The 27,709-nt window shown below is 44.9% G+C and overlaps 2 protein-coding genes across 2 annotated transcripts in view; one reads left to right on the plus strand and one right to left on the minus strand.

Moving 5' to 3' along the window:
• The window catches only part of ITIH2 (inter-alpha-trypsin inhibitor heavy chain 2), a 37,057-nt gene extending 16,495 nt beyond the window's left edge, over positions 1-20,562 (plus strand). The window contains exons 10-21 of the mRNA XM_059183768.1: positions 3,039-3,207; positions 3,816-3,941; positions 5,457-5,638; positions 6,646-6,831; positions 7,197-7,336; positions 9,120-9,289; positions 11,897-12,034; positions 15,518-15,631; positions 16,003-16,201; positions 16,760-16,932; positions 18,121-18,232; positions 20,266-20,562. Coding sequence (XP_059039751.1) covers positions 3,039-3,207; positions 3,816-3,941; positions 5,457-5,638; positions 6,646-6,831; positions 7,197-7,336; positions 9,120-9,289; positions 11,897-12,034; positions 15,518-15,631; positions 16,003-16,201; positions 16,760-16,932; positions 18,121-18,232; positions 20,266-20,413 — 1,857 coding nt within the window. The 3' untranslated portion in view covers positions 20,414-20,562. The remainder of the gene's footprint in view (positions 1-3,038; positions 3,208-3,815; positions 3,942-5,456; positions 5,639-6,645; positions 6,832-7,196; positions 7,337-9,119; positions 9,290-11,896; positions 12,035-15,517; positions 15,632-16,002; positions 16,202-16,759; positions 16,933-18,120; positions 18,233-20,265) is intronic.
• A 1,560-nt stretch (positions 20,563-22,122) lies between these two features.
• The window catches only part of KIN (Kin17 DNA and RNA binding protein), a 44,562-nt gene continuing 38,975 nt past the window's right edge, over positions 22,123-27,709 (minus strand). The window contains exon 13 of the mRNA XM_059183769.1: positions 22,123-27,194. Within this exon, the coding sequence (XP_059039752.1) occupies positions 27,132-27,194 (63 nt within the window). The 3' untranslated portion in view covers positions 22,123-27,131. The remainder of the gene's footprint in view (positions 27,195-27,709) is intronic.

Below are 27,709 nucleotides of genomic sequence, written 5' to 3' on the forward strand. Positions count from 1 at the left end.
TACAGCCATGTATTCATTCTTTCCTTCCTTCTTTTGTGCATGTAACAAATATATATTAAGCGCCCACTGTGCGTCAGGTACATGGCTCATCAGTTAAAAAAAAAATTGACCAAAAGCATTAAAAAAAATCCATCCTTCCCCAAAGGAAGCTTATAGAGTTTACATTCTATGAGAATATGGGGACAGAGAATAAACAATAAACATAATCAGTCATTTAAAAGTATCTTTGGGGTGCCTGAATGGCTTGGTCAGTTAAGCATCCAACTCTTGGTTTTAGCTCAAGTCATGATCTCAGGGTCGGGAGATCGAGTCCCACGTCCAGCTCCCCGCTTAGCACAGAGTCTACTTGTCCCTCTGCCTCTGCTCCTTTCCCTGCTCTCTCTCTCTAAAATAAATAAATAAAGTCTTTACAAAAAATAAAAAATGAAGGTATCTTCAATTGTGGTATTATAAGAAATGTTTTCAGGGTTTTTTGTTGGTTTGTTTTTAGAAGAGCATATTAGGAATCAGGAATGCCAGCTGCAGGGGATGGAATTAAGATTTTAGACAGGTTTGCTGTCTAAGTAGGTGCTTCTGTTGAGAAGGGCTTGAGGAACCCCTTAGAAGGTGTGAGGGAAGGCATGCAGCTCTCTGGAGTAGACCTCTGTAGGCAGCAGGGACAGCCAGGTCAATAGCTCTGAGTCAGAGTGTGCCAGGCATGTTCCAGGAGCAGAGAGCAGCCCAGTAGGGAGGGAAAAAGAAGGGACCAGACAGATAACGTGAAGCCTCTTGGGGACTATGAGAACCTTGGCTGTAACTTGGAGAGAAATGGAGAGCTGCTGGGTGGTTTGGGGGAAGGAATGACATGATCTGACAGTCTGTAAAGCCCATCTCCGGCCGCTGTGTTGAGAAGAGCCTGGCATGCAGGTGAGGGTGGAAACAGGGAGGTCAGGAAAGCAGCTCTTGCAGTCGTCCAGGCAGGGGACGATGGCGGCATGGACCAGAGTGGCGGTAATGGGTGTAGCAAGAAGCGACAGGATTCTGGACTCTAACTGGAAGATCAAATAAACAGCATTTCCTAAAGCTGTGAGATGGGAGAAGAAAATAAGACCCTAAGATGCTCCGAGCTCTCAGCCTGAGCAGTCGGAAGGAGGGGTGAAGGTTGCCATCAATGAGTTGGAAAAGATGGGCAGAATGAGACTTCGTGGGGGATATCGGGGGCTCGGTCTTGGACATGTGAAGTTTGAGATGCCTATCTCACCGAGGTCAGTGAGGCCATTGACTATGCAAGTCTGGTATTCCAAAGTGAGATATCGAGATGTACGATTAGGACCCACCAGTTTGTGGAAGGTATTTACAGTGATGAGACTACTAAGAACACCAAAGAGCAAGTGTGGTCAGAGAAGAAGACCATGACTGAACCCTAGGATACTGAGTGAGAATCCAGGGAGGAGAGGAGGAACCAGCAAAGAAGGAAGAGTGAGAAAAGGCAACCAGTTGAGAGGGAGAGAAAACCCAAGAGAGTCTGAGATTCTGGAAGATACTGAGGAAGATTTTTTAAGGGGGAGGTGTGACCTGTTGGTTCAGATACTGTTCATAGATTGAGTCTGATAAGAAGAGAGAATAGTCCATTGGATTTGACAACATTAAAGGCACTGTGACCTCAACAAGAGCAATTTTAAGAAGTCCTGATGGTGAAAACTTGAACAGAACTGATGTGAAAGAGAATAGGAAGAGAAGATTTGCAGATGGTATGTTTGGGCCAACCTTTCAAAGAATTCTATTGCAGAGGAAGACTGAGAGATGGGTGTGAGTACAAATGAGGTTTTTATTTCTTATTTATTCATTCGTTTATTTTTTTTTAATTTTTCTTTTTATTTATTTGTCAAGAGAGAGAGAGTGCACCAGCAGGGGGAGTGGCAGACAGAGGGAGAGGGAGAAGCAGGCTCTCCACTGAGCAGAAAGCCTGACTTGGGACTCAGTTCCCAGACCCTGGGATCATGTCCTAAGCCGAAGGCAGACACTTAATGGACTGAGCCACCCAGGTGCTGCACGAGTGAGATTTTTAAAGGGGTGAGAAATAACAGCATGTTTTTATATTTATAGAAATGCATCAATAGAAGAGGGAAATTTTGAATATAGGAGATGCAGGGGCCAGCCACTAGAGCCATGTCCTCGAGGAGATGAGAAAGAATGAAAGCTAGCTCACCAGTGAACGGATGTGTCTTGGATAGAAATACTGCTAGTTCTCCTAGGCTACCAGACAGGAAGCTGGGAGACTGTGGATGTTTTCTTCTGATTGCTTTCATGTCTCAGTGCAGTTGGAATCCAGGTTGTGAGCTGAGACAGGAAGTGGGAGGTGTTGGTAGTTTGAAAAGACAGGAGATGAGAAACAGTCATTTTAGAGAAGGTGAGATGCTGGACTTGAGAAATATACTTAATTTTCAGACACCACTAAAGGGGCACCTGAAGTTTGCGATTCTTTTTTTTTAATTTATTTTTTATTTTCAGCATAACAGTATTCCATTATTTTTGCACCACACCCAGTGCTCCATGCAATTCGTGCCCTCTATAATACCCAGATTCTTTTTTTTTAAGATTTTATTTATTTATTTGACAGAGAGAGATCACAGTAGGCAGAGAGGCAGGCAGAGAGAGGGGAAGGGAAGGAATCAGGCCCCTGCCGAGCAGGGAGCCCGATGAAGGACTCAATCCCAGGACCCTGAGATCATGACCTGAGCCGAAGACAGCGGCTTAACCCACTGAGCCACCCAGGCGCCCTAATACCCAGATTGTTAATGAAACGTGAGACCAGTCAGAATTACTGGGCATAACAAAATAAACAGTGAACGTTTCAGTATCAAAATGCAGACAACACATGTTTAGGATAAGTGAGAGACAGGTCAGTGTTGACTGAGGTGGTTTCAAGAGGTTTTCTGGGAGAAGAACAGCTTGAGTTGGTACTTGCAAGATGACAGGAGGGGTGCTTGGTCTTCCTCCTTTCTTCTTGGACTGAGAGCTTAAGTAATGAGACCCTTCTTCATCCTTCTTTGAAACAGACAGTGGAAGCAATGAAGACCATATTGGATGACCTAAGAGCTGAAGACCAGTTCTCTGTGGTCGACTTCAACCACAATGTTCGGACCTGGAGAAATGATTTAGTCTCAGCTACTAAAACACAGATTGCAGATGCCAAGAAGTACATTGAGAAAATCCAGCCCACTGGAGGTGAATGACTTTATATCCCAGAGCCCAGTGAGAAACGTTCACAGGGTTCAAATCTTCATTCACGTAGGAAGAATCACTCCCTACCGTGGTGGTCTTTGCCCGGCCGGCAATGGCCTGCCTTAAATAATGCGTGTATTATTATTCCATGATGAGTGTTAATTTCTTGTGAAAGTACAAGGCATAACCCATCCCACACAAGTTTGCAACCATCCCAATCTTTCTCAGAAAAGGGTGTCAGCAAGGAACACTAGAATTCTTACTACTCTCATAGAACAAAATGCCCCCCAGACCAGTGTTCCAGCACGTCAGCAAGGCTGATTGAGGGACCTTCAGTTTGGTCTTTAACAAAACGACAGACCAGTGCTTTGAAAGGACGAATTCCTCTTTAAGGGAGTAGTTTACTATAAAGTCAATAATTTTACTCCTCTGGGGAATCTTGCCCAGCCTGGAGGAAATTTGTGTCAGTTGGAAAACCATCGAAGGATTTGGGGACTGAGTAAAATGACACATGCGCGATCACCAGACAAATGAATCGGAACCCAGGGTGTGACAGTTTTTGTGCAAAGAGAGAGTACGTAACGGAGCAGCACATACTCTTACCTTAACAGGCACCAATATCAACGAAGCCCTCCTGCGCGCCATCTTTATTTTAAACGAAGCCAATAATTTGGGAATGCTGGACCCCGAGTCAGTCTCTCTCATCATTTTGGTTTCTGACGGTGACCCCACAGTAGGCAAGTAGCTTTTCAATCTTCCAGTAACAAATATTTCACTCTCGCTTCAAATGGGAAATCTGCTGGCAGTTGCCTGAGTTTCTAAACCACTGTAGCCCCATGTTTCCTAAAAGGAGGCCTCTCTGGGCCCTGGAACTGTCACCACCTCCCCCCACCCCGAAACCCAGTCCCAGGCACTTTTGGTGATGCTCTTGAAAGCACTTGTTTCGAAACTGGAGTATGAACTGTGATAGCTCGCTATTGCATTTTCTCTAGCGTAAGGTATGTGAGGTGATGTACGGGAGTGTGAGATGAGTGTGTCGGTCCCCAGTCCCCAGGACACGTCTGGAGTCTGCAGGAACTTATTCCTTCCTTCTCCACATTCCCCCAGTCCCTCAAGGGAACGGGAGAAATGACTTCTTTCTGATACATCCTCTATGTTACGCATTTTTCCCCACAAAATGGCCCCACGTCCCCTGGCTTCTGTCACATGTTGCTACTTTATCTGCTTCATTTGTGTCTTTCTACTGGTAAATATAAGAGTGCGTGCTGGATTGTGCTGTAATCCGTCACGTCGACAAGGACGGTGCCCGACGCTGCTCAGTGGAAGGAAGACAAGTGCATCAGTCAGGACCGCGGCCACTAGAGTTTTAGACAAAAGGCACCTGTTCTGTTAATAGCGAGACCAGAATGGGAGACTTTATGTCGTATTTGTGGTAGAATCAGAGTTTCTGAACCTTAGATCAGGTTACTTGTAAAATTCAATTTGAGGGGCACCTGGCCAGCTCACTGGATGGAACATGTGACTCTTGATCTCGGGGTTAGGAGTTCGAGCCCCCCACTTGGTTGCAGAGATTACTTTAAAAAAATACAGTAAAATCTTAAAAAAAAATAAAAGAATTTAGTTTGAGAATAGAGTCATAAAGAAGAAAAGGAAACATAGCAAAAAATTAAGTCTGCTTCTGATTTCTGTCCCTTGACCCTCCAGTTCCTGTCTCTGGAGGCAGTCTTTGGTTAGCAATTTGTTGTGTAACTTTCCAGAGATATTCTGTGCATACGTGTATACTCCATACACATATACACACATTTATGTGTGAATATAGACACACACATACACATATATGCATGCCTATATGCAAATACATCCTACATATACCAATTTTTGCATTGTTCTCCCCCCTTAAAAGTATATCTGTGAGATCATTCAGTATAAATACATAGAGTTATCTTGCTCTGATTAATAATTACATGGCTGCATAGTACCTCCCGGTTTGAATGTATCATCATTTACCCAACCGCCCTTACTACTGCGCTCTTGTTTTCAATCTGTTGCTATGCCCCATAGTGTGGCTCTGTACGATTGCACCTGTGTCATTCCCATTTGTGTGAGTGCGGCTGTAAGAGAAACCCATAGACTTGGGTCTCTGGGTCAAAGGGTAAGTGGGACAAATTCTGCTAAACCGCCCTCCGTGGATTTTCAAAAAACATTATAACATTGTCCCTCATTCTCTTCGCCTCTGTTGCCATCCACTTCAGGTGAACTAAAATTGTCAAAAATTCAGAAAAACGTGAAGCAGAACATACGAGACAACATCTCCCTGTTCAGTTTGGGGATAGGATTTGACGTTGATTACGACTTTTTGAAGAGACTGTCCAATGAAAACCGTGGCATGGCTCAGAGGATTTATGGAAATCAGGACACATCCTCCCAACTCAAAGTAACACCTTTGTTTCTGTTCTGTCTTCCTCCTTCCCTCAAAGCCATTCAGCTCGCCAAATTTGAGTCTCAGTTGTCATCGTTTCAGCTGCGTTCGGCCGGGACGATGAGAAAGTGCTCGATTTCCTTCCCACCCCACCTTGTGTGTGTATTTGCTCTGCACCAACGGTGAGACGGGAAGCCGGAGGGGGATGCACTTCCCTGCTCCCTGAGCAAGTCCTCCCAGGCCCCGCCGAAACTTCTGGGCTCTCCAGTCCTCCTTGCCATCATGGTCATTGTTTGCCCTGTTCAGGCGCATTGGTATCTCGGTATCCACTTTTTATAATGCAACAAAGATCAAACGATAGCCTGTAAGTGTCCTTGAAGGTAAAGGAGAGAAATTATTTGTTTAGTTGGACTCCACGGATAAGAAAAAGACATAGAAGAAGAACAGGCTTTACCCCACCCTCTGTCAACTCCAGGTGCCATGGGTCAGTGTCAGGCACCGTATTTAAAGCTGGGAACAGGAAAGGAGTAGGGGATAATTGGGAATGTCAACCCAACCCAGATGACTTTCCTTCTTATGAGTATTTATCTGGTCATAAAAGAAAAAAAAAATAGGCTGGGCTCTCAAGTCCAGGATAAGATTCTTAACAATTTTTTAGTTTCTCCCTGTCTCAGTTCATCTGATAATTGTGAGAGTTTTCTTTGTCCCACAGCTTTCCACAGAGATCCTGTGAAAATAAATTAAGAAATACCAGCTAACTGTGTGAGGAATCTCAACATAAAGTGCCTCAGGGGGGCCAGGGTGGCTCAGTCGGTTGAGCGTCCAACTCGGGTCATGATCTCAGGGTCATGAGATTGAGCCCCGTGTCAGGTTCCGAGCTGGGCATGGGGCCTGCTTAACATAGTCTCTCTCTCTCTCTCTCTCGCTCTGCTCACACACCCCTCCCCTGTCTTAAAAAAAAGTGCTTCAGACTGAAGAAGTAGTAGGACAATAATGATTTCTCTGTTTTTTATGAATTGTAGAAATTCTACAACCAGGTTTCTACTCCATTGCTCCGGAATGTTCAGTTCAACTATCCACACTTGTCAGTCTCGGATGTCACTCAGAACAGTTTCCACAACTATTTTGGAGGCTCTGAGATCGTGGTGGCAGGAAAATACAACCCTGATAAATTGGAACAATTACAGAGCATCATCACGGCCACCTCGGTACTTCTGCTTATCTCCTTAGTTCTAAAAAGACTAACCGGTCCCCTCGATACAGTCCGTCTTGTATATTAACAGGGTAATATCTTGCATCCCAAGAATCTTGCAGGCAGCATAAAAGCAGTAGAGTGAAAGGGAAGGTATGAGAATATCTATGCCGTGGTCCCCAAACCATTCTGCAAATCCATCCCTTCCCATCCCAAAGCCAATCCCAAACCTTGGATGTAGGCACTTCCTCTTTTGCATTCTTATGAATTATTTTGGACTTCTAACATCCTGATTCGCTCACAGTAGATATGAAGAGTGTGGGTTGATTAACCCTAGTTCTGCTCTCCCAGTGTCTTTCAACTGAATCTTCCATCATCCAGGCCAACACGGAGTTAGTCTTGGAAACTCTGGCCCAAATGGACGACTTGGAGGATTTTCTATCAAAAGACAAGCATGCAGATCCTGATTTCACCAGGAAATTGTGGGCCTATCTGACAATCAACCAACTTCTAGCTGAGCGGTAAGAAGAGAAGACGGTACATAACGGGGATTTGCGAAAGTAAGAAGTTTGCCTTGAATATTTTGCGGTAATACACAAAAGGGATTTGGAACCAAGAAAGGCAGCAAATTAATTTGGGATTTGGATTGTCAATTTCCACTGGTTCCAAGCACTTTAAGTACAGCTGAATTCACTCTTTTTTTCTTTTTTATTGAGGTCGACATACACAAAGTGGGTGAAGCTGATGAATTTTAAATGTACAGTTTGATGATGAGTTCTTAGATGTGTCACCCGTGTAATAATCACTGTCCAGAGCGTTATAGGACACTTCTGTTCTCTTTGAAGGGTCCCTTGTGCCCACGCCCACTGCTGTAGAAATCACTGTCACCATCAATGAGTTTTCTGTGACTGAACTTCTTGTAGTGATACAACCGGTATTTATCCGTTTCTGGCTTCTTTCCTTCAGCATGATGTCTGTAAGATTGATCCGGGTTGCGGGAGTATCAGTGGTTCACTTGCATATACTTTTGAAAAGCTTATTGTCCAGAGGGAAATTTACAATTCTAATATCGCCTAAGGACGGGTTCCATAATAGCCAGCGGCTCTCTCATCTCTGGCTTCCCAGCCGACCCGCACTTAACCTGTGCAGTATAAAAACTACGCTCCCGGGCACTGCACAGCTCTTGGACCACGTGCAACAGAGTAACACAGCAGGTGCTGAAGAAGAAAATCACCCGAGCCCCATCCCACCTTTGACGTCAGGGTCCCAGGGAGGTGGAACAGTCTTCAGAGCTAGGTCAGGAAGACACGAAGTGCGGTTGGATGACCGAACTCACAGAGGAACATCCGTGATGTCAGTAAGGTTATAAAACAGACATGGGGCTGTAGCTGGGGCTTTCCGTTGAATAAGAACTATCCCTGCCTCTTTTTACTGAAGCATCCTGGGTGCATTCACAGCAAAATTGCAGATACGCAGCATGTTACTGAAGTTAAATACTGATTTTTCAGAACAGTCCCTGGAAAACAGATCAGTGGTTGCCAGGGACGGGGTGGGGGGTGTCAGGACAAGCAGGTGGAGCCCAGGGGGGATTTTTTAGGGCAGCGAAAGTGTCCTGTACAATGGTACCATCATGAATACATGTCATCACATGTTTGTCGAAGCCTGTGTAGGACGTGCACCTCCAAGAACGAACCTTAACGTAAACCACAGACTTGGGTGATGATGAAATGTCAGCCTAAGTTCATAGATTGTAACACATGCACCACTCTGGTTGGGGGGGGGGGTGGTTGCTGATAATGGGGGAGGCTGTGGTGTGTGGACACAGGGAGGGTCTGGGAAATCGCTGTCCTTCCTCCTCCGTTGTACTGTGAGCCTAAAACTGGCCTGAAAAAGAAAGCCTATTAAAAACAATCCTCTGGGGGCACCTGGGTGGCTCAGTGGGTTAAGGCCTCTGCCTTCGACTCAGGTCATGATCTCAGGGTCCTGGGATGGAGCCCTGCATTGGGCTCTCTGCTCAGCAGAGGGCCTGCTTTCCTTCCTCTCTCTCTGCCTGCCTCTGTGTCTACTTGTGATCTCTGTCTCTGTCAAATAAATAAATAAATCTTTAAAAACAAAACAAAACAAAACAAAAACAAAAAACAAACAATCCTCTGGACTGCAGGGCTAAGTAAAATCCTGGCTTCTTGGAGCCAGTTAGCCCTCTTTTATCTGTGGTCCCCAGGGTCCCGGCTGAGCCCAGAGCGGGTGTGGGGTGTGGGACTAAGTGCAGTAATGTTCTCGAATGCCTCGGTTTCCCAAATACAGAAGCCTGGCTCCTACAGCAGCTGCCAAAAGGAAAATTACAAAGACAATCCTGCAGATGTCTCTGGAACATCACATCGTGACCCCGCTCACCGCGATGGTGATCGAGAACGAGGCCGGGGACGAGCGCATGCTGGCAGACTCGCCCCCGCAAGACCATTCCTGCTGCTCAGGTTCGTGCTTCTGTCTCGTGGAGCAACAGGACGGGGGCAGCTTCCTTAGCCTGCACCGGGGGCCTCCAGCCTCTGCTCCCCTCCCCTGCCTCCTGCTCCCAGCCCTGGGACCCCTGTGTGTCTGAGCTGTTCCTGTCATTTTACTTTGGGGTAGTTCGTTGCTGTGGTCTTGGAACTTTGGCTCCCTTAACTCCCAAAGGAATGTTGAAGACCTGGGTACCCCCGCGTGCATTGTTTAAATCAGCGTTTAACCATTTTCGCCATGCTTAAATAGTTGTAGCGAATTTAATTTGGGGCATATTGTAAACATTCAACTTATTTTTTAAAGATTTTTTTATTGACTTATTTGTCAGAGAGCAAGCGAGCGAGAGAGAGAGAGAGCATGCACAGGCTTAGGAAGCAGCAGGCAGAGAGAAAAACAGGTTCCCTGCTGAGCAGGGAGCCCAATGCAGGACTCCATCCCAGGATCCTGGGATCGTGACCTGAGCTGAAGGCAGACGCTCCACCAATTGAGCCACACAGGCGTCCAAACATTGAACTTTTAAAATAAACCTCTTGCTTCACTGTTGTCAGTGTATCCTGTGGCATGGAATACTGAAGTTGGTACTGTCCATCATCCATCAAAAAAATACACGAGCAAACTCTATTTTAATTATCGGAAATTTTATATGGTACTTTTTTCTAGTTGAACTGGTATTTCCATTCCCGGTAGAAGCACGGCTCAGTGTAGTACACTGCGATGCCAGAAGGTCTTTTCTTGATCATCCTGTTCCTCTGCAAGAAAAATGTTGGCAAATTTGAATTTTTTTCAATGCGTTGGGACCCTTAGAGTCTGAGTATTCAAAATTTTTTTCTAGATGGAGTTTTATTAAGACCGACAAGTAGACAATTGATCAAAATAATATACATGGATTATAAATATGATATCCCTAAGTAAAATTTGATTGAAAATCATGTCTTAAAAATGAAAAAATGTGACTGTATGTGTAAATGTTATTTATTGATGGATTCAGTGTCATTTTTACTAAAAAAAAAAAAAAAAAATTGTAGGGGTGCCTGGCTGCCTCAGTCGGTGGAGTGTGTGACTCTTGATCTTGGGGTTGGGAGTTTGAGTCCCAGGTTGGGTGTAGAGATTAGTTAAAAATAAATCTTAAAAATATTTTTTTATAGGCTAGGTCCTGATAAATCTTGTTGACACAGGTGAGTAGATAGGAATGAATGAGTTTGGTCACAGCAACTATCACTCATTTACAGCTTCTTCAGACTTATCTGCCGAACTCACATAGGAGCTAGGATGCAAAAATTATTTTTAATGATTTAACACGTGATACCTTGGGTCCTACTTCAACTTGGTTTATTTATTTATTTTTAAGATTTTATTTATTTATTTGACAGACAGAAGTCACAAGTAGGCCGAGAGGCAGGCAGGGAAAGAGAGGAGGAAGCAGGCTCCCTGCTGAGCAGAGATCCCGATGCGGGGCTCGATCCCAGGACCCTGGGATCATGACCTGAGCCGAAAGCAGAGGCTTAATCCACTAAACCATCCAGGCGCCCCTCAACTTGGTTTAAAGCAAAGAATTGGAAACCATCTGACTTGCAAAAGGATTTGTGTCCCTTGCAATGGTCTGGAGTCTTTCCAATTTCTGGTTCTACACCAATTTTTCCAGAAGGTTTTTGGTGAGAGAGCATGCCTTCTGCTTCTCAACCAAGAGAAAGAGGTTTTCTTGGGAGAGGTATATGTGGAAGCAGAGAACTTGAAATTGCTACAAAAGCCACCCTTGATTCCTGAGTCCTGTGGAAGGTCCTAGGATGTGCTCAGGGACACATGAGCCAAGTATAGAAGATGCTGGCTTATCACCTTCTCCCTGCCCTCCGTTTCTCAGGACCTAGTCCTGTTGAAACACAGTCTGAAGAGTTGCCTGGGTAGCTGAAGCACCACTTTCCACATTTTTAATTTTGTCCGAGTGAGACGCCATATTTGCCACAGTGGTCCAGGGGTCAAGGAGCTCTTACTTCTGGCATCCCAGTTACAAGAGCCTGGGGCCCCACAGCCAATTTATCTGGGGAGAAAGCTCTTCTAGATAAACTGGCGTTGGTTAGTGGTTGTTACAGCTAGATAAGATGCCTAGGTGAACTGCCGCTTGTTTTCTCCAAGACAGGAAGACTGCCTGTGTGTCAGAAAGCAAAATGAGCTTGTTGTAACCAATAGGGGAAACTAGTTGGTCGAGGAGCTGAATTGTTTAGATTGTTGTTTGGTTAGGAAGTAGGAACAGATCCAGGCAGGACCTGATCGTAATCTGGGACTTCTCCGGGGGCTGGCCTAGATATCATCTTCCCGGCCTAGGATGAAGACGTGGGGCCCTTCTCCTGCCTCCGTGGGGCAGATCCCACAGCCCAGGTTCCAGACTCTGCAGAGATCCCTCCAGCAGGCCCACACGGTATAAAGACAGGAGGAGCTAGGAGAGAGAAAATTCTGGAATAAAATTACTGGGAGAAAACCTTAGCTGAGGACCTCCAGGGCCCACATAACATAGATTCTGGACCTTGTAAGAAATCTCCAAGGAAAAGTAAGCTGGGACACTAATGGCCATGGGTTTTTCTACACAGGTGCCCTGTACTATGGCAGCAAGGTTGGTCCGAGTTCAGTCCCGTCTTGGGTCAACCCTTCCCCGACACCGATGATCCCGATGCCTGTGCTGGGAGCTCAGGTGCTCGAGGCAACTCCTCCCCCACATGTGATGAGAGGTAAGAGGCCTTCACCACGGCTCTCACGTCCCGGCCCCCAGTCGGGTCACAATCGTGTGCAGCGTTGATAGATGTTTATAAAAAGTCCTGGTAAACAAGTTGACTTCTGTAGGTATTGTTGACCTCCATTAACAGCAGATGACTCTGTATTAATCAGCTTGGGCTGCCATAACCAGATACCCCAGCCTTGCTGGTCTAAATGACAGGTCTAGAGGCAAGGAAGTCCAAGATCAAGGTGCCAGCTGGGGACGGCTTGTACACAGCCGGCATCTTCTTGTGTGGTCACATGACCTCTCTGTGTGTGCCCTGCAGAGAGGAAGGCTAAGCTCCCCCGTGTCCCTTCTCAGCAGGGCACCAATCCCTTGATGGGGACCCCTCCTCCAGACATTGTGTGCTGGTGGTTAGGGTTCCAACCTATGAAGCTCGGGGGTCCAGTCCAGTCCAGAGCACTCCATCTCCAGCTGGGTAAGCTGAACCCTCAGGAGTGGACGAGACGCTCTTCTCAGGCCAGGGGGCTCCACAGGGCATCGATGCAAGGAACATTCTCTTTGGAGATTGCATGTGCAGGCGCCCCTTCCTCTGCGACTTTCCAGAAAGAAGCTTCTGTAGAAATACGTAGCGAAAAAGCTAACTCTGTTTTCGAGTTCTTTCCAGTACGAATGCGGTGTTCCCTCTGAGTTTACATAGTCTGCTGTGCAATGCCGTTAAGGGGACAAGGTCTGGAGAGCTGGACAGTTCCAGGGTCAGACTCTGCCCCCGTGGTCGTGGGCCAGACCGTGGAACCTCTCTAGGTCTCAGTGAGCCCACCTGTAAAACGGGGGTGGTGTTAAGTTGCGGGGTGGCTATAACAGCAGTTCCTGGTTCCCTGTGGGAGCTCATAAAGCCCAGGTCCTCAGGAATCTGTGAAGTTAGTCCTGGCGGCCTTCCATTCGCCTTCAACCTGATCTAAATGTGAGGCTACAGACGCTAATCTAAGTATAATGTTTCACTTCTGCTGTCTGGAGTGGTGTCAGGTCGGTAGGGCAGTACCGATCCGTGGTCACCCACCAGCAGGTGTGAGTAATAGGATTTGGGTTAATTCAAATGGCAGAATCAATCATGATCTCTAATAAAAAGCCAAGTCCTTCCAAAAATATTTCCAAACACCATATTCGTGTAAAGGAAGAGGCTCTCATACCAAAATGATTTTTTTTTAATTGAAAAAGAGATGCGAGAACCTTTGTTCTGCGTTTTAAGGATGCCCTCTAGTGCCCAGCGCAACACAAAATCGATTCACCAAGTATTTTTTGACCTGGTGGCGAGAGTTTTGTAGTGTGAGCGGTGCAGAGAAGCACCAGATTGTACTTCTGTTGTGGATTCCTTTATCTTCCATTTCATGTTCTGAAACACACACTTGAACATGAGCGAGCGTGTCGGAGTGGGTGGGAGAATGGGCTTGTCGCGGGGCAGCGTGGCTGTGGTCCTGGATCTGCCACAGTCCGACCCCATCATGGGACCTCAGGCAGGCGACCCGTCCTGTGCGAGGACGCGAGGAGAATTATCTGAGTTAATGTTTGCCTGGGACTTTGTGGTAACATCTAGAAAACAGCCTCTCGGGGAACGGAAGCTTGCTCTTTCAGTTTTAATCTGGGAAAGGCAACCACTGCGGTTCTTAGGGCTTCGACCATCTCCTCCCCAGGCCCTTCAGTGACTCGGGCTGGAAGCCTGGCTGGTCTGAATTGTACCTCGGCGCTCAGTTACCTGACACTGTGGCTTCTGCCACGGGTCTCTGGAATCTTCCCTCCCTTGTCCGTCCCGTTTCCCGTTCAGGTGACGTCTGTTGCCTGCGCTATTGCTGCGTTAGCTGCTAACTGATCTTCCCATGTCCGTGTCCCAATACTGAGTTTATACTGTAACGAGTAATTTCCCCCAAATCAAATCATGTCGCATTTTTTCTCAGAAACTTCAAAGAGCTCCCAACTTGAAGCTCCAGTCTTTGGTGTGGTGCTCTGCCCCTCTCCATGACGCCCATTTTGGGTCTTTTTCTACGTTCTTCAAGAACCCATCTCTTAGTTACATCGAGGCGCTTTGCAAACAAATCGCCAACTTTCCTACCTCCGCACTGTGCACTCAGAATAAAATCTCCGTTTCCCCTGTGTCTTTTGCGTCTCCTAACGTCAAGGCTTTGTGCAAACTCCTTCACCAGGCCTTTCTCAACGGGCCAGGTGGGGCTGGTCACCCTTCGTCTTTACCCTCAGAACGACTGGCTTGTGCCATTTTTGTGTCATTTATTTTACTCTCTCTCTTCCCTCAGTGGTTGTGTCTGTCTCTATGAAAGAAACACTGAAGAAAAAAAATTATTCACGATATTCATTAGAGCACACATTAGAGTCTGGAAGATCTTGACTCAAGGGGGGGCCGTGGTGATATGGGGACCCCCGCAATGGGATCTTGCAGTTGGGTGGAGAAGATTGGACTCAGCTCCAAATACAGCCTGGGGAAGTGGGTGCGAAATCACGTGGAGGAAACGTCAGGAGTGAGGGGGATTCTGGTCAAACCAATGGAACAGGCTTCCTGCTGAAGGCAGCCAGGAGATCTGACGTCACCTGGAGGGTGGCAGGGAATGAGGAACCCAATTAGATACCTAAGGAGCTCAATAGGGAGAGCAGATATTCTACCTAACCCAGCCTACTAGGATTCTTGCTAAAATTGGGCAGCGCAGAAGCTAAAGTGTGAGTCCAAAAGTTGAGGCCTCGTTGAAAAGGTCGGAGGAGCCTAAGTGTTTAGTCAAGGAGAGAATCTTGGTCACTCCATTAAATTCTGACTTTCTTGAAGGTCTTATAAGTAAGACCGTGACTTATTTATAGCTACACCAAACGTTGCCTAATTCAGTGCTTTGGATAGACCTGTTTTTTTTTTCTCACCAATTATTTGTTGAATGATTAGACAAACAAGAAAGATCAATCAGAATAAGGTTGTCCAGCAACAAAGTAATTCTTTCTTGAGAGTCCTCGATGCTTCAGTGTTTTTGGAATTGATTAATATCCATCAGTATGCCAACAAATAACATTACATCTCCTATATTTTTATGTATCGTGTATAGCTGCTTAAAAACACACACGTCGTTTTATCTATTTATACAACACTCACTGATGGAGGTATGCGTATGTAGTATACATGTGGACTCGATGTATTGTGTGCTTTTCTTATTATTTGTGTCTTTCTTATTCATTTTTTGTCTCTAGCCTAGATCATACATGATAGCTACAGAAGAAGTATATGTTATAGGTGTAAAATAACTTAAAACTCTGAATTGTCCCATGGGGAAGGAACAATGGGTCTGTCTACACCACGGGCCCCCAACACCTGGAACAGAAGCTAGCATCTAGGACAAGCACTGGAAGTATTTGTTCTTATTAAGTAAAAGGTTTCAGGAATGAAGTACTGTTCGGTGTCACCCTCCTTTCTATGATTTTGTTTGATTTCTTTGTCTCTATTTTCCAGTTGAAAATGACCCACACTTCATCATTTACCTGCCAAAAAATGAAAAGAATATTTGTTTCAATATTGACTCGGAACCTGGAAAGATTCTCAACCTTGTTTCTGATCCAGAATCAGGTAAAATAAAAAGATGCTGTATTTGAACTAGGCAATTCGATCATTGCCATGTTTCACTGTCACTACCTAGGATTTCGTTCCTTCCCACCTTAATAGAAGCCCTGTACTTTTCCAACTCTGATAATTGGTGAGCAAAGAATTATAAATTTATTCCCATGGGAATTAGAGTAGCTAAGAGACTGAGTGCGAACTAGCAGATCTTACTGTGATGTGAGTCATTTAAAGTATAATAAAACATAGTAACAAAGTGAAAGCTGTTCAGGAAAAAAATTATATAAGAAATCAAGCCAAAAAATAACACTTTTCCCATCTTGTCAAGTTTTATAACTTTGATGGTACACAGAGAGAAAAAAGCATGTTTTCTTCTCCAGGGATTTTGGTCAATGGACAGCTCATTGGTGCCAAGAAACCAAAGAACGAAAAACTCAGCACCTATTTTGGAACACTGGGATTTTATTTCCAAAGCGAAGACATGAAAATAGAAATCAGCACCAAGACCATCACCCTGAGCCGGCGCTCTCGGGTGTCTGTCCTTTCCTGGTCTGACACCGCTCGCATCATTAGCCAGAGGTGAGTATTACTGTGTCCGGTCGCGGTCCTGTCCTCCATGCCTGACTACACAGATCAATCCGGAAATCCGTGACCGAAACGTAGAACTTAGCTATCATTTTAAATGTGAAGAAGCAGAGGTTCAGAGAGATTGTTGGTGCCTAACCCCACCCCGTTCCTGGCAGCTGGCTCCACGTGTTGTGGCCACTCTGTGTCTCAGCACCTTCCTGCAGCCTGGCATGGATTGAGGGCTCAGTAGATACGTGCTGGATAAGTGAAGGAATCCATCGAACACTCCAGCCAGCTCCGTGTCAGAGTGTGCCTGGAAAACACTGGACTGTGTCATATTTTCCCCTGATCACCCGTTTATTGTTTTTATAAAAACACAGAAACTGACATTGTTCCAGAGCCAGGAGTGAAAACAACATTCTGTGACCCCCCAAAAAAATGCTGTGGAGGGCCTAGAACACTCGTGGAATTGCCCAGGGCGGGACGGCGAGCTCAGGCTCACGGTGGGAGGCATGGCTTCCTAAACAGTGTGTTCTAGAAACGTGGACCCCATTTTGCTTTCTGCCCCAGGGTGCTTGTCTCTGTGAAGAAAGAGCAAACTGTGACCATCACCGTGGATAAAGACATGTCCTTCTCTGTTTTACTCCATCGCGTTTGGAAGAAGCATCCGGTGAATGTAGACTTTTTGGGGATCTACATTCCCCCCACAAACAAGTTTTCACCTAAAGCGCATGGACTGATAGGTACGGTGTCTCTCGACCATCTGGCAAGTGGGTCTGGGTCTCGAGCAAATGGGGAGGTTAGAACTTGCACAGTGACGGGTCTGGACTCAAAGGACAGGTTGGGGCCACACTCTATGCCTGGATCTTGATTTATACAGGGGACTGAGGACACACAAGGGTCAGTGCCATTGACAGAAACGTTTCCTGTCACTCAGTTCCCCCCTGAAACAAAGAGGCATGTCCCACCCTGCAGGGCCACAGAGCAAGGCCAGGCTTTAGTCGGGGACCTGAAGCAACAGGTTTAGGCCAGAGCCTCTCCTGGGTTTCTGTGGGAAGACGAGGCAGAGCAGTCTAGTTCTGGGTTGGCTGTCTTGAAGCAGGCTTTGGGCTCTAGGGCAGTCTACTTACCTGGTCCCTGGCCCTGGGATAGCTTCCAGGTCACACAGGTCAGAGAGAGGCAGTCTGGCCCTGGGATGGTTCATGTGCAGATCACAGGCTCGCTCCTGAGTCTTCCAGTGTCTTTCAAAATTGCTGGCCCTGGGAGGGGCAGTCTCTCCCCAGCCGTCAGGGGTTTTGGTGTCCGATCTTAAGGCACAAAGATAGCAAACATGATTCACGCAGCCCCGCAGAGCAGCGCAGGGGTCTCGGTGAGGCTCTAGCCAAGATCTTTGCTACCGCAGGTGAGGTTCTCCCTGAGCCAGGATTTCATCCTCACAAAGTGGGCAAACAGTTAGAGGAGTAACACAGACTTTCAATTTTGCATCAGAGGGTTTTGTTTTTCTTTCTAACTGGGTAGAGGTGACCTGGTTTGGGAAGTCAGGCATCTAGGTCCACTTTCCCTACAACGTTTTAAGGAGTGGTTCCAGTTGAAGCATGGGGCATCACAAACCTTGTCCCTGAGATTTGAGCCACTTGGCAGGTGCTCAGCCCGTCATCAGGGCAGGCGTTCCGGTCCACTGCTCATCCGGCAGGTCGGCCTCGTCTGTGAGATGAACGCGGCATGAGCCAGCCAGCTTTGCTCCTGGGAAGGACCCATCCCTCCCATTGCTCTGCCCTTCTCTCAATATGTCTTTCTACCTTAGAAATTCAGGGTTGGGGGGTGGGTAGATGCGTACCGAAATGCGGCTTGGGTCAAATGACCACAAGACGGCTTTTTTTAACTGGCCCTTGGGCTTCATGTAAATCAGCGTCCGGACTTTGTCTCACTAGGTCAGTTCATGCACGAGCCAAAAGTCCGTATCTTTGATGAACGACCGGGAAAGGTCCCCGAGAAGCCAGAGGCAAGCATGGAAGTGAAGGGACACACGTTGACTGTCACCAGGTAGGCTTTGGGGGCATACGACAGTAACAGACAGCGTGTCTCGGGGTTACACTCACACAGTCACATCCAAGCAAGAAAAGCTCTTGCAAGTGTTCCCGATGTCAGACTCAACAGCTCCTTAGGAACAGACACACACACCAGGTTTGCGTCAGGACGCCGCAGGCCGGCCAGCCTCCGTGCGAGTAAGGACCAGCTAGACAATAGCTACCATACAAGGCCAAGGCTGTAATGCATGATGGGTGGACTGACGGTGTAACAGCCTTGGCCTTGTATGGTAGCTCGGTTACTGAAAAAGCTGATAAAGGAGGAAATCATAAGAATTCCTGTGAACCGGGACACCTGGGAGCTCCGTCCGTTGAGTGCCTGACTCTTGTTTCAGCTCAGGTCATGACCTCAGAGTCATGGGATCGAGCCCCACACGGGGCTCTGCGCTCAGCACGGAGTCTGCTTGAGATGCCCTCTCTTCCTCTTCTTGCCTCTCCCTCCCCACTCCCTCTAGAGTAAAACAAAACAAATACATCTTCAAAATAAATAAATAAATGAATAAATAAAACAACCTGTGAACCGTAGTACTAGAGAATGAATGGATGTGTCTACCTGAGACTGGGCTCTTCTTCCTGAGCATGAATCTACCAAATGCATTGTTGTGTAGCCTTCCTCACGCCAACCATATCCATATGCTCGTTGTGAAGTGAGAATTCCGTATCGCCAAGCATTGAGTGTAACGTTCTTACCAATCTTTTCAGTTTCTCCCAGTCCTCAATTATAGACTCCCCTGTGGTATCTGACAGCATTTTAAAGCAGATGGGGTTTTTTTGGCCAGGTGTTTTTTGTTTGTTTGTTTGTTGTTGTTGTTGCATTTTAAGAGTTTCTACAAAGCAATCAACTTGGCTTTATAAGAATGACTTTCCAAAAAAAAAAAAAATGAATGACCTTCTTTGCACACAATGTCATTGGTTTCCACATAAGTAAGCGATAAAATTGCAGCCATAATTAAGCAATACGTACCACCACACATGGCTTTGGGAAGTAAAACGGTGGACTCTGAGGGCACCCTGGGGGCTCAGTGGGTTAAGCACCTGCCTTTGGCTCAGGTCATGATCCCAGGGTCCTGGGATCCAGCCTCACATCAGGCTCCCTGCTCAATGAGGAGCCTGCTTCCCCTTCTCTCTCTGTCTGACCCTCCCCCTACTTGTGCTCTCTCCCTCTCCCTCTTTCTGTTAAGTAAATAAATAAAATCTTAAAATGAAACAAAATTATGAGCTCTTCATGAGTACACCACTCAGCTGGTTCGGGCTCACTGGGAACCAGCGAGTTACCAGTGAGCATCAGTGAGCGTGTTTGACAAAGGAATGGTGAGCACCATTAATCATAGTAAGATAAGTCATCTGAGGCTGGTGAACGCACATCTGCTAGCCTCTAATGACAAAGGTAAATGTTGGGCCTCAAGTTCACCTACTGCAAGCACTCTTTGACTTGTAACTCAAACTGAGTTGAACTCGAACTGTGCACCATCCTATACGTTCGAAAGCTTGCTAGTGACAATACGCCCTATGACTTTTTAAATTGCTGGCTTCTTTGTCCTTTAAGGGAAAGGCATGAATGTCTCAGAAACAGCTGGTATCACCTTTAAATACTCACCTGCCTAGGGAAGGTGGGAGGCATCTCAGATTCACTCTGCAGGTGACCTGGGGTTAGCCCACAGCACTCCAGTGTTGGGTTCCCCCCTTCTTTCCAACGGAAAGTTAATTTGCACTCTTCACCTTGCTGGAAAAGGCTATCTTGGTCAATCTCCAAAGGGTTATTTGAATTATCTAAAGATTCACTGCTTATTATCTGTCCTTCCAACACCAAGCCCCAGAAAATGACGTTCCTTACGACTTGGGGAGGGGGATGGGGAGGAGTGAGGAGATCCGGTATGAGAAGGAAGATGCTACAAAGAACAGCAAGGGAGGGAACTTTCTTCTTTCCCGATATGCAGGCTGACCAAGCCTTGGACTGTGTCCTAACCATACCCACCATTTTCCTTGCAGGGGTCTGCAGAAAGACTACCGAACAGACAGAGTGTTTGGAACAGAGGTCTCCTGTTGGTTTGTGCACAACAGTGGAAAAGGTTTCATCGATGGGCATTACAAGGATTACTTTGTGCCTCAGCTTTATAGCTTTCTCAAGAGGCCTTAAAGATGGATGGCTTTGGAAATTTTCTGCAGGTCACGCTTTTCCCTGCAGTCATTCTTCAGTCTGAGTAATTAAAACACTAGCCAGAGGTCACGGTGGTCTATAAAACCTGTTAATACATCTGAAGAAAAATAAACACTTTGGATTTAGGATTTTGTTGAGTTGTCCGATACTAGGAGGTGTCCATCAAGGTCATGCAAAGGAAAGCGGCCTACCCCGGGAAAGCCGGTGTTTTTGTCTGAAGGCCATTAGGCAGGAAGAATCAGTGTCGCAGATGAAATCCACAGGCAGCTGGAGTATTCTTGCTCACGGGGGGGGGGGGGGGGGGGGAGGTCATCCTCTCTGCTCTGCTGACCTTCAACTGATTGGATGCGGCCCACTTAGGGCAGGCCCTCTGTTCCACCCAGTCTATGATTTAAATGTAGATGTTCTCCAAAAACACCTTCATAGAAACACCTAATGTTTGACTCATTCTGTAGGTCCCCATGGCCCAGCCAAGGTGACACATAAAATACACTGTCACAATGCCTTAGTTCACCAACCTCTTTCTGTTCTCAAAGCCATTCTCCCAATAAGATACTGTACAAACATGTGGGTGTCTGCTTATTAAATTATAATCGCTTCTAACTGGTCTTCCTCCCTGATGCCATTGTCCCAGGATCACCTCAGGGATGGTGTTGGTCCCAAATTCTTCACATATTTAATATCGCTCTGGACATTACCTCACATGGCTAATTGCACACAATATTGACATTATTATGAATTCGGAGACAATCACAGTTCCAAATTTTCTGGAAGCCACACATTTCACACAGATTTAATGATCTTGAACACAGAGGCTCCCTGAGTATCCCTTGTAGACTTTTTGTCTGTATTTAAGCAATTCTTGAGAATGATGCCACTTACATTATTAAACCTTGGATGATTAGACTTTATTTCAAAATAAATTTGACTAGCAAGTTCTGTCTTAATGAAAGGCTAACAACATTTGTAAGGCAGAATACCTAAACCACCAACTGGATGACTTCATTAGGTCTGCATTAATCTAGTGGATCTTGGTGAGATGGTGCAAATCTGATTCATTTTTAAGTCTGTACTTTTGTTTCTAACTGCCCTTTAAAATTCGATTCCTAAGATTGGAATATATTTCCGAAGGCCAAACTGGCAAAACCACACTTCAAAAAATGTTTAAAAGTACACCTTTATGAAGCGTTCCCTCCATAATTTAGTAAAGGTCATTTTTAGTTTAGAAAGTACACAGAACTCCCTTTTTGGACACACCCAACATGTATTTGAAGGATCAAGTGATTGTCTTTTGACCTACTTGTAAAATATTAAAGAAATGCGATCTTTCTAGCATCTAGAGGTGACCCCAGTGCTGAAGAGGTGAATGGCATTGCTTTTCATCTTCATCTGTGGTACATTAAAAAAGTCTACGACATCTTTCCCATTTTCTATTTCAAACATACTGATCTTAAAATGCTCATATTTAACCCAAACTTTAAAAGTGGGTTCTTATAATTAATTCTGTTACTTGGTAAAAATTTAGACTTTAAGACTTTTATACCTTTAGATGTATAAGTTCAGGTTGATTGCTAGTATTTTATATGTACTCTGTAGTTTTAATCTACAGATTAAAACTTGGGCTGTGCATTTATACGCAGGATACTGAACAAGGATTCTATCAAATAAACTAGAGTTAAAGTCAAATCCATGTTACTCAAATTATCAAAACCTTTATTAATAGCTGGTGTGTTGAACAATAAAATTAAACTTGTACTCATACTGTCCACGGGTCCCCACTGAGACCTGTAATATGCCTTCTCTATATAATTAGAGTTATGAATGAATGCTCAGTTTTGAATTTCAAATGAAAGGAAGAAACTCTTCCACTGTCTATCTCTTGATTAGTTTCTGAAAGTATTATACTTTCAGCAATAAAGGAAAAAACCTGACAAGTCCCTGTATTACGTTTGCTTATTCTCTGGAGCACTTTGCAACCCACTGGGAATGGATCAGTATTTAATTTTGGATAGAGTAGCGGCATTCCACTGACACCTCAGCTGGGTATCACAGGGCTGCTCTCTGTCATATGTATTAAGCATCTGTAGGACTTCGTAGCCAAGCTTCAAAGCGTTCGTAAGTATCAACCTAAGTGGTTTCTATTAAACCACACAAATATATATACGTCTGATTGTCAAGGAAACGAGAGCCCATGTTTGAAAAAAAAACCAGCCCCTTGGCTCAGATCGCACCTCTGTCGTAAGTTTATGTTTGCTTGTGTTTTTAAATTACTGAAAATTAAAGACATTTTCAAAGAGTTGGCAATCCAAGAAAATAATGGGAAAAAAAGTAAATTGAAGATTCTCTCAATGTGTAGTAAAAATGAACTATGAATCAGGAGTTATTTTAGTACCTACTGGTGCAAGATCGTAGGCAACTCACTCTACGTGCTTTACAGGATCATTTAATACCATAAAAAGTGGCATTTTCTCTTCAGCCTCATCCCAACTGAAAGATGTAAGTCACCCCAGAGATCCTATAAGATCAAAGTAAAAGTTACCCAGCTGCCTGAATATATGAAAATGCTTAACTATTGCTCATGGGTGCTGTATACATAAAAATCTGTAAGAATTTAGTATTATTATTTTTAACACCTTTTCACACTGGCCTAGTCTACAGGGGTGACTTTTTTCTGGGATCTCCAGGTAGGATAAAGAAAAATCAAGGATGTTTCCTTTTAACAGTGTAATGATTCAGTTATCCCCTTAACATTTCTGGGGGCACTTCAATCCTATAACCAACCTAAAAATCAAGGCTGATTCATATTCTAATCCTGTGATACTGTTTTAGCAAAGAAGGAACTGAGGTATATCTTGGTATCAGTTGATGTTATCTCTTACTGAGATTAGGATAGAATTTTTAAGCAGCTGCCCCAGATTATCAAGTTTCTCTCTATTGGCTAATCATTTCATTTGAATATCAGTTCACTGAACATTGTCAATTCCTATACAACACACATCCTGGGTCTATACCTGCTTCTCACACCTAAATCTTCAGTACCTACTGCAATGGCTTACTTACCAGAGGCACTCAGTAATTGTTTGTGAATGAGTTCACTCAAGCATGACAGCAAAAATGGATAGACAGGAGCACATGGGGGGAAAAGCAGCAAAAAAGGCAATAGGACCCAATGGCATTCCCAACGAAGAAAACCCAGGAAATCTGGTTTCCCAAGACACTATTAGCAATAACTTGATATGACCTCAAATGGGATGATGAAAAATAACTTTCTAACAAATGAGAGGAAAAGCCACATACTGGGAGAAAATATTTGCAAAAGATGTATCTGATAAAGGATTATTACCCAAAATATGCAAAGAACTCTTAAAACTCCATAATAAGAAAATGAACAGCCCAATTAAAAAAAAAATGGGCAAAAGACTTAAGCAGACACCTCACCAAAGAAACAAAGATGGCAAAAAAGCACATGAAAAGATGCTCAATGTCATACGTCACTAGGAGATTTTAAATTAAAGTAACAATGAGATACCACTACATGTCCATCAGAATGGCCAAAAATCAAAACACTGACAACACCAAATGTTGGTGAGGATGTGGAGCAAGAGGAGCTCTCAACCATTGCTTGTAGGGTTGTAAAATGGTGCAGCCACTTCAGAGGACAGTTTGGCAATTTCTTAGAAAACTAAACATACTCTTACCATAGGACCCTACCATTATGCTCCTTGGTGTTTACCCCGAGCAGAGAACACGTCCAGGTAAAAACTATGCCTGGATGTTTATAGCAGATTTATTTATAATTGACAGACTCTAGAAGCAACCAAGATGTCCTTCAGGAGGGGAGTGGGTAGACAGTGGTACGTCCAGAAAAAGAAATATTACTCAGCGCTGAAAGGAAATGAGCTGTCAAGCCACAGAGAGACACGGAGAAACCTTCCGTGCACATTTTTAAGTGAAGGAAGCCAATCTGAAAAGGTTCCATACTGTACGATTCCAAGTATACGACATTATGGAGAAGGCAAAACTATGGAGACAGCAAAAAACCAACCAACTAACTAACCAACAAACCGGCGGTTACCAAGGGTTGAACTGCAGGGACAGAGGGATGAATAGGCAAAACACAGAGGATATTTTTAGGCTGGTCAGACTGTTCTGTATGATACTGTAATGGTGAATACATTTCATGATCATTTTGTCCAAACCTGTAGAATATGAGATACCAATAGTGACCCTAATATAGACTGTACACTTTGGACAATGACAAAGAGTCAGTCGTTCTCATGGGTTCATTACAACAAATGTGATACTTTGGTGGGGCTCGTGGATAGTGAGCAGGCTGTGCATGTGTGGGGACGGGGATAGGTGTGAGATCTCCGTACCTTCTGTTCAATTTTCCTGTGAACTTAAAACTGCCCCCCACCAAAGTCTATGTAAAGAAAAATAGCTTGCCATAATTGGAAAAGAAAGTCCATATAAAACTTGCTTTTAGGTGTCTGCAGTCACTTTGTGTAATGTAACCACTACTGGGCTCTAAGAACTTACAGGAAAACATGTCCTGTCGCTTAGAATCGTATTTTTGTGCTTCAGGTTTTTAAAGTTAAAAGTCACCTCCATGATGCCACTTGAGTTTATTCTGAAAATAACTTCAGGAAGATGTTGGGGAAAAGAATAAAAATGTGGGAGGGAGGGAGGGAGGAAACCTTTTTTCCTAAGAAGAAAACCAGGGAGGTGATTCCCAACAGAGATTTGGGGGAGGCAATGTGAACTCTGTTGTGGTTTATTCACCATTTTATTATTGGAAAGAACCTTCTTCCTCCTGAAATTTCTTCGGGCCAGATTAATACCAGGCCAGGCCATAAACATGTGGCTCCATTTACTGAACCACCGCACACCACCATGTCCGACACTTTCTATGTATTTTCTATAGTTCTCTCAAGAACCCTAAAGACACCTCTTTTGACAATTCGTACATTAAAAACATTGAAACTCAAGAACACGATCTTTTCTGAGATTACACAGCTGGTGAAAAGAACAGCCAAAATTTCATTGCAAGTCTGCTCAACTCCAAAACCCAGTTCCTTTTCATGTGACTATGCTGTCTAGTTAGTTCAGAAACACGTGAACTCCTCCTGGAAGAATCATGTTGGCAAAGCTACTGACATCATCCTCTTACTACGTCTTACACAGTGTCTTCTGTTTCTGCTCATCAGCATATGTTCTCCCAGCTTCTGGCAAGAGAAGTTCTCACCTCTCCCTGACGCTAAGTCCAAGAGAGATCGCCTCGGGGCTGGCACACACCCCAAGTCTGGCCGATCAGTCTAGTCCAGCCCTTGCATCTGGAGTGATCTGTCCCAGTGTGGACCAGTTCAAACTCCGTTCCAGTCTTGTGTTTGAACTGTGGGAGAAAGGGAAGATGTGAAGCGGGAGACGCTGGCAGGCACCTTGCTGGTGCGAGGGGCTGAGAGCAGAGCCAACACAGAGACGGATCCCCGATAAGGTTGGCCATACTCTGAACCCCACAGGAAGCTAAGGCCTGCTCCTTTTGTCCCGGGAATGATATATTCATTTATTTAAAGATTTCTTTTTCACAACCCAAGTAGGAGATGGATTTCCTATCTTTTGCATGCCTAAACAAGCCACTGCTCTATTACTTAAAAATGTATAGTTCAACATTGTCAATGGGATTGTAAAACGGTGTAGCCACTTTGAACAGCCCAGCAGTTCCTCAAAATGTCAAACATGGACGAGTTCCAGTGAGACTCAGCAACTCCATTCCTAGGCGCTGAAAACGTACATCCCCAGAAAATCTTATACCTGAATGTTCCTGCAGCACCATGACTCCAGATAGCCCCAAAGCAGAAACAGCCAAAATGGCCACCAACTGATGAATTTTAACAGCGTGGCCTGTCCACACAGTGGACTACCGCTCAGCAAGAAGGGAAGGGAGCATCGACACATGCCAATGTGGACGGACCTTGAGAACACGATGCGACCTGACAGAAGCTCGTCATGAGAAGACCCCATGTTGTACGGTTCCACTGACAGGAAGTGCCCAGAAGAGGCAAATCAGAGACCGGAAGTAGACTGGTGGTGGCCGGGGGCTAGGGAGAGAGGGAGGACAGGCATGACCGCAAGCACTCCCGGCGATGACAGTGCTCTAGGTAAATAGTGAGCATGGGCGCGCGACTCTGGAGATGTACGAAAAACCACTGAATTGTGTACTTTAAATTGGTGAAATTATATGGTGTGTGAACTCCATGTCAATGACACGGACAAGGACGTCCATGTATGTCCGTGACTCTGTTTATAGTCTGACTTTTTAAAATGTCATTACATTTATAATTTACAAACTTACTACAGAAAATAGAGAGTATATGAAGGACTTCCTCTAACTGTAGGATTCTAAATAGTCTTATATAAAACACTTTACAATAACAGTCTTTTAATGAAGATTAAAAAGCATTAAGGAAATATTATAAAGGCAACAAAAACACCAAGAACAAAATTTACATTGTTTTGATACTTCGTGAGACATAATTAGATTTTTCTGTAAGCTTAGCTGAACAACTATACAGTAATATTTAAATAAACCCATTTGCTTTATACAAAAGAAACACCCTAACACAGTAGAGTCTCGTAATGCCTTGGTGAACACCAATTTGATGCTTTAGGATTTTAATGTGTTAATAAATTTTCAAACTCAGGCAAGTTTCGAAATGTCTTCATACTGAATTCCTTCCACTCTGCGTCCTTTTAAAGGGCCCTACAAGTTAAAACAATTAAAAAGAAAGATTAAAAACAGATACTTAAACACAAGAAAATGACACTACACTTCAAGATTCAAATGTGCCTTTTCCACACCCCCGTAATCCCATTACGGTAGCCACCGATTCTCTGTGACTCTGAATTTAAACTCTGCTTTGTCATACTCATTACAAAGTGCCGTGACTTCTTCAGTGACATGTGAAATGTGTCATCACTATATGGTGTGGCAGGGACCTGCGGGCTGTTCGGGGTGTCCTCTGCTCCCAGGATGCTATTCCCCTGGGTCCGCGTGTGGGGAGGTGCGGTCATAGGGGAACAGAACTGACCACGCTCAGCCGTGGCCTGTGAGAAGCACACGGCAACTGTGAAAGCCGCTCGTGGATAGTGGTGGAGACACAAGCAGGAATATTCCTGGGCTCACAAGTCACCCCTCCCAGAAGAGCTGTCCCCTGGTTGGGAACACCAATCGTGGACTTTAAGAACGGGAGTTTAGATTCTACCGTGTTTGCGCTA

Source organism: Mustela lutreola, chromosome 8, assembly GCF_030435805.1.
Source record: "Mustela lutreola isolate mMusLut2 chromosome 8, mMusLut2.pri, whole genome shotgun sequence".
In the NCBI taxonomy this organism is placed as follows: Eukaryota; Metazoa; Chordata; class Mammalia; order Carnivora; family Mustelidae; genus Mustela; species Mustela lutreola.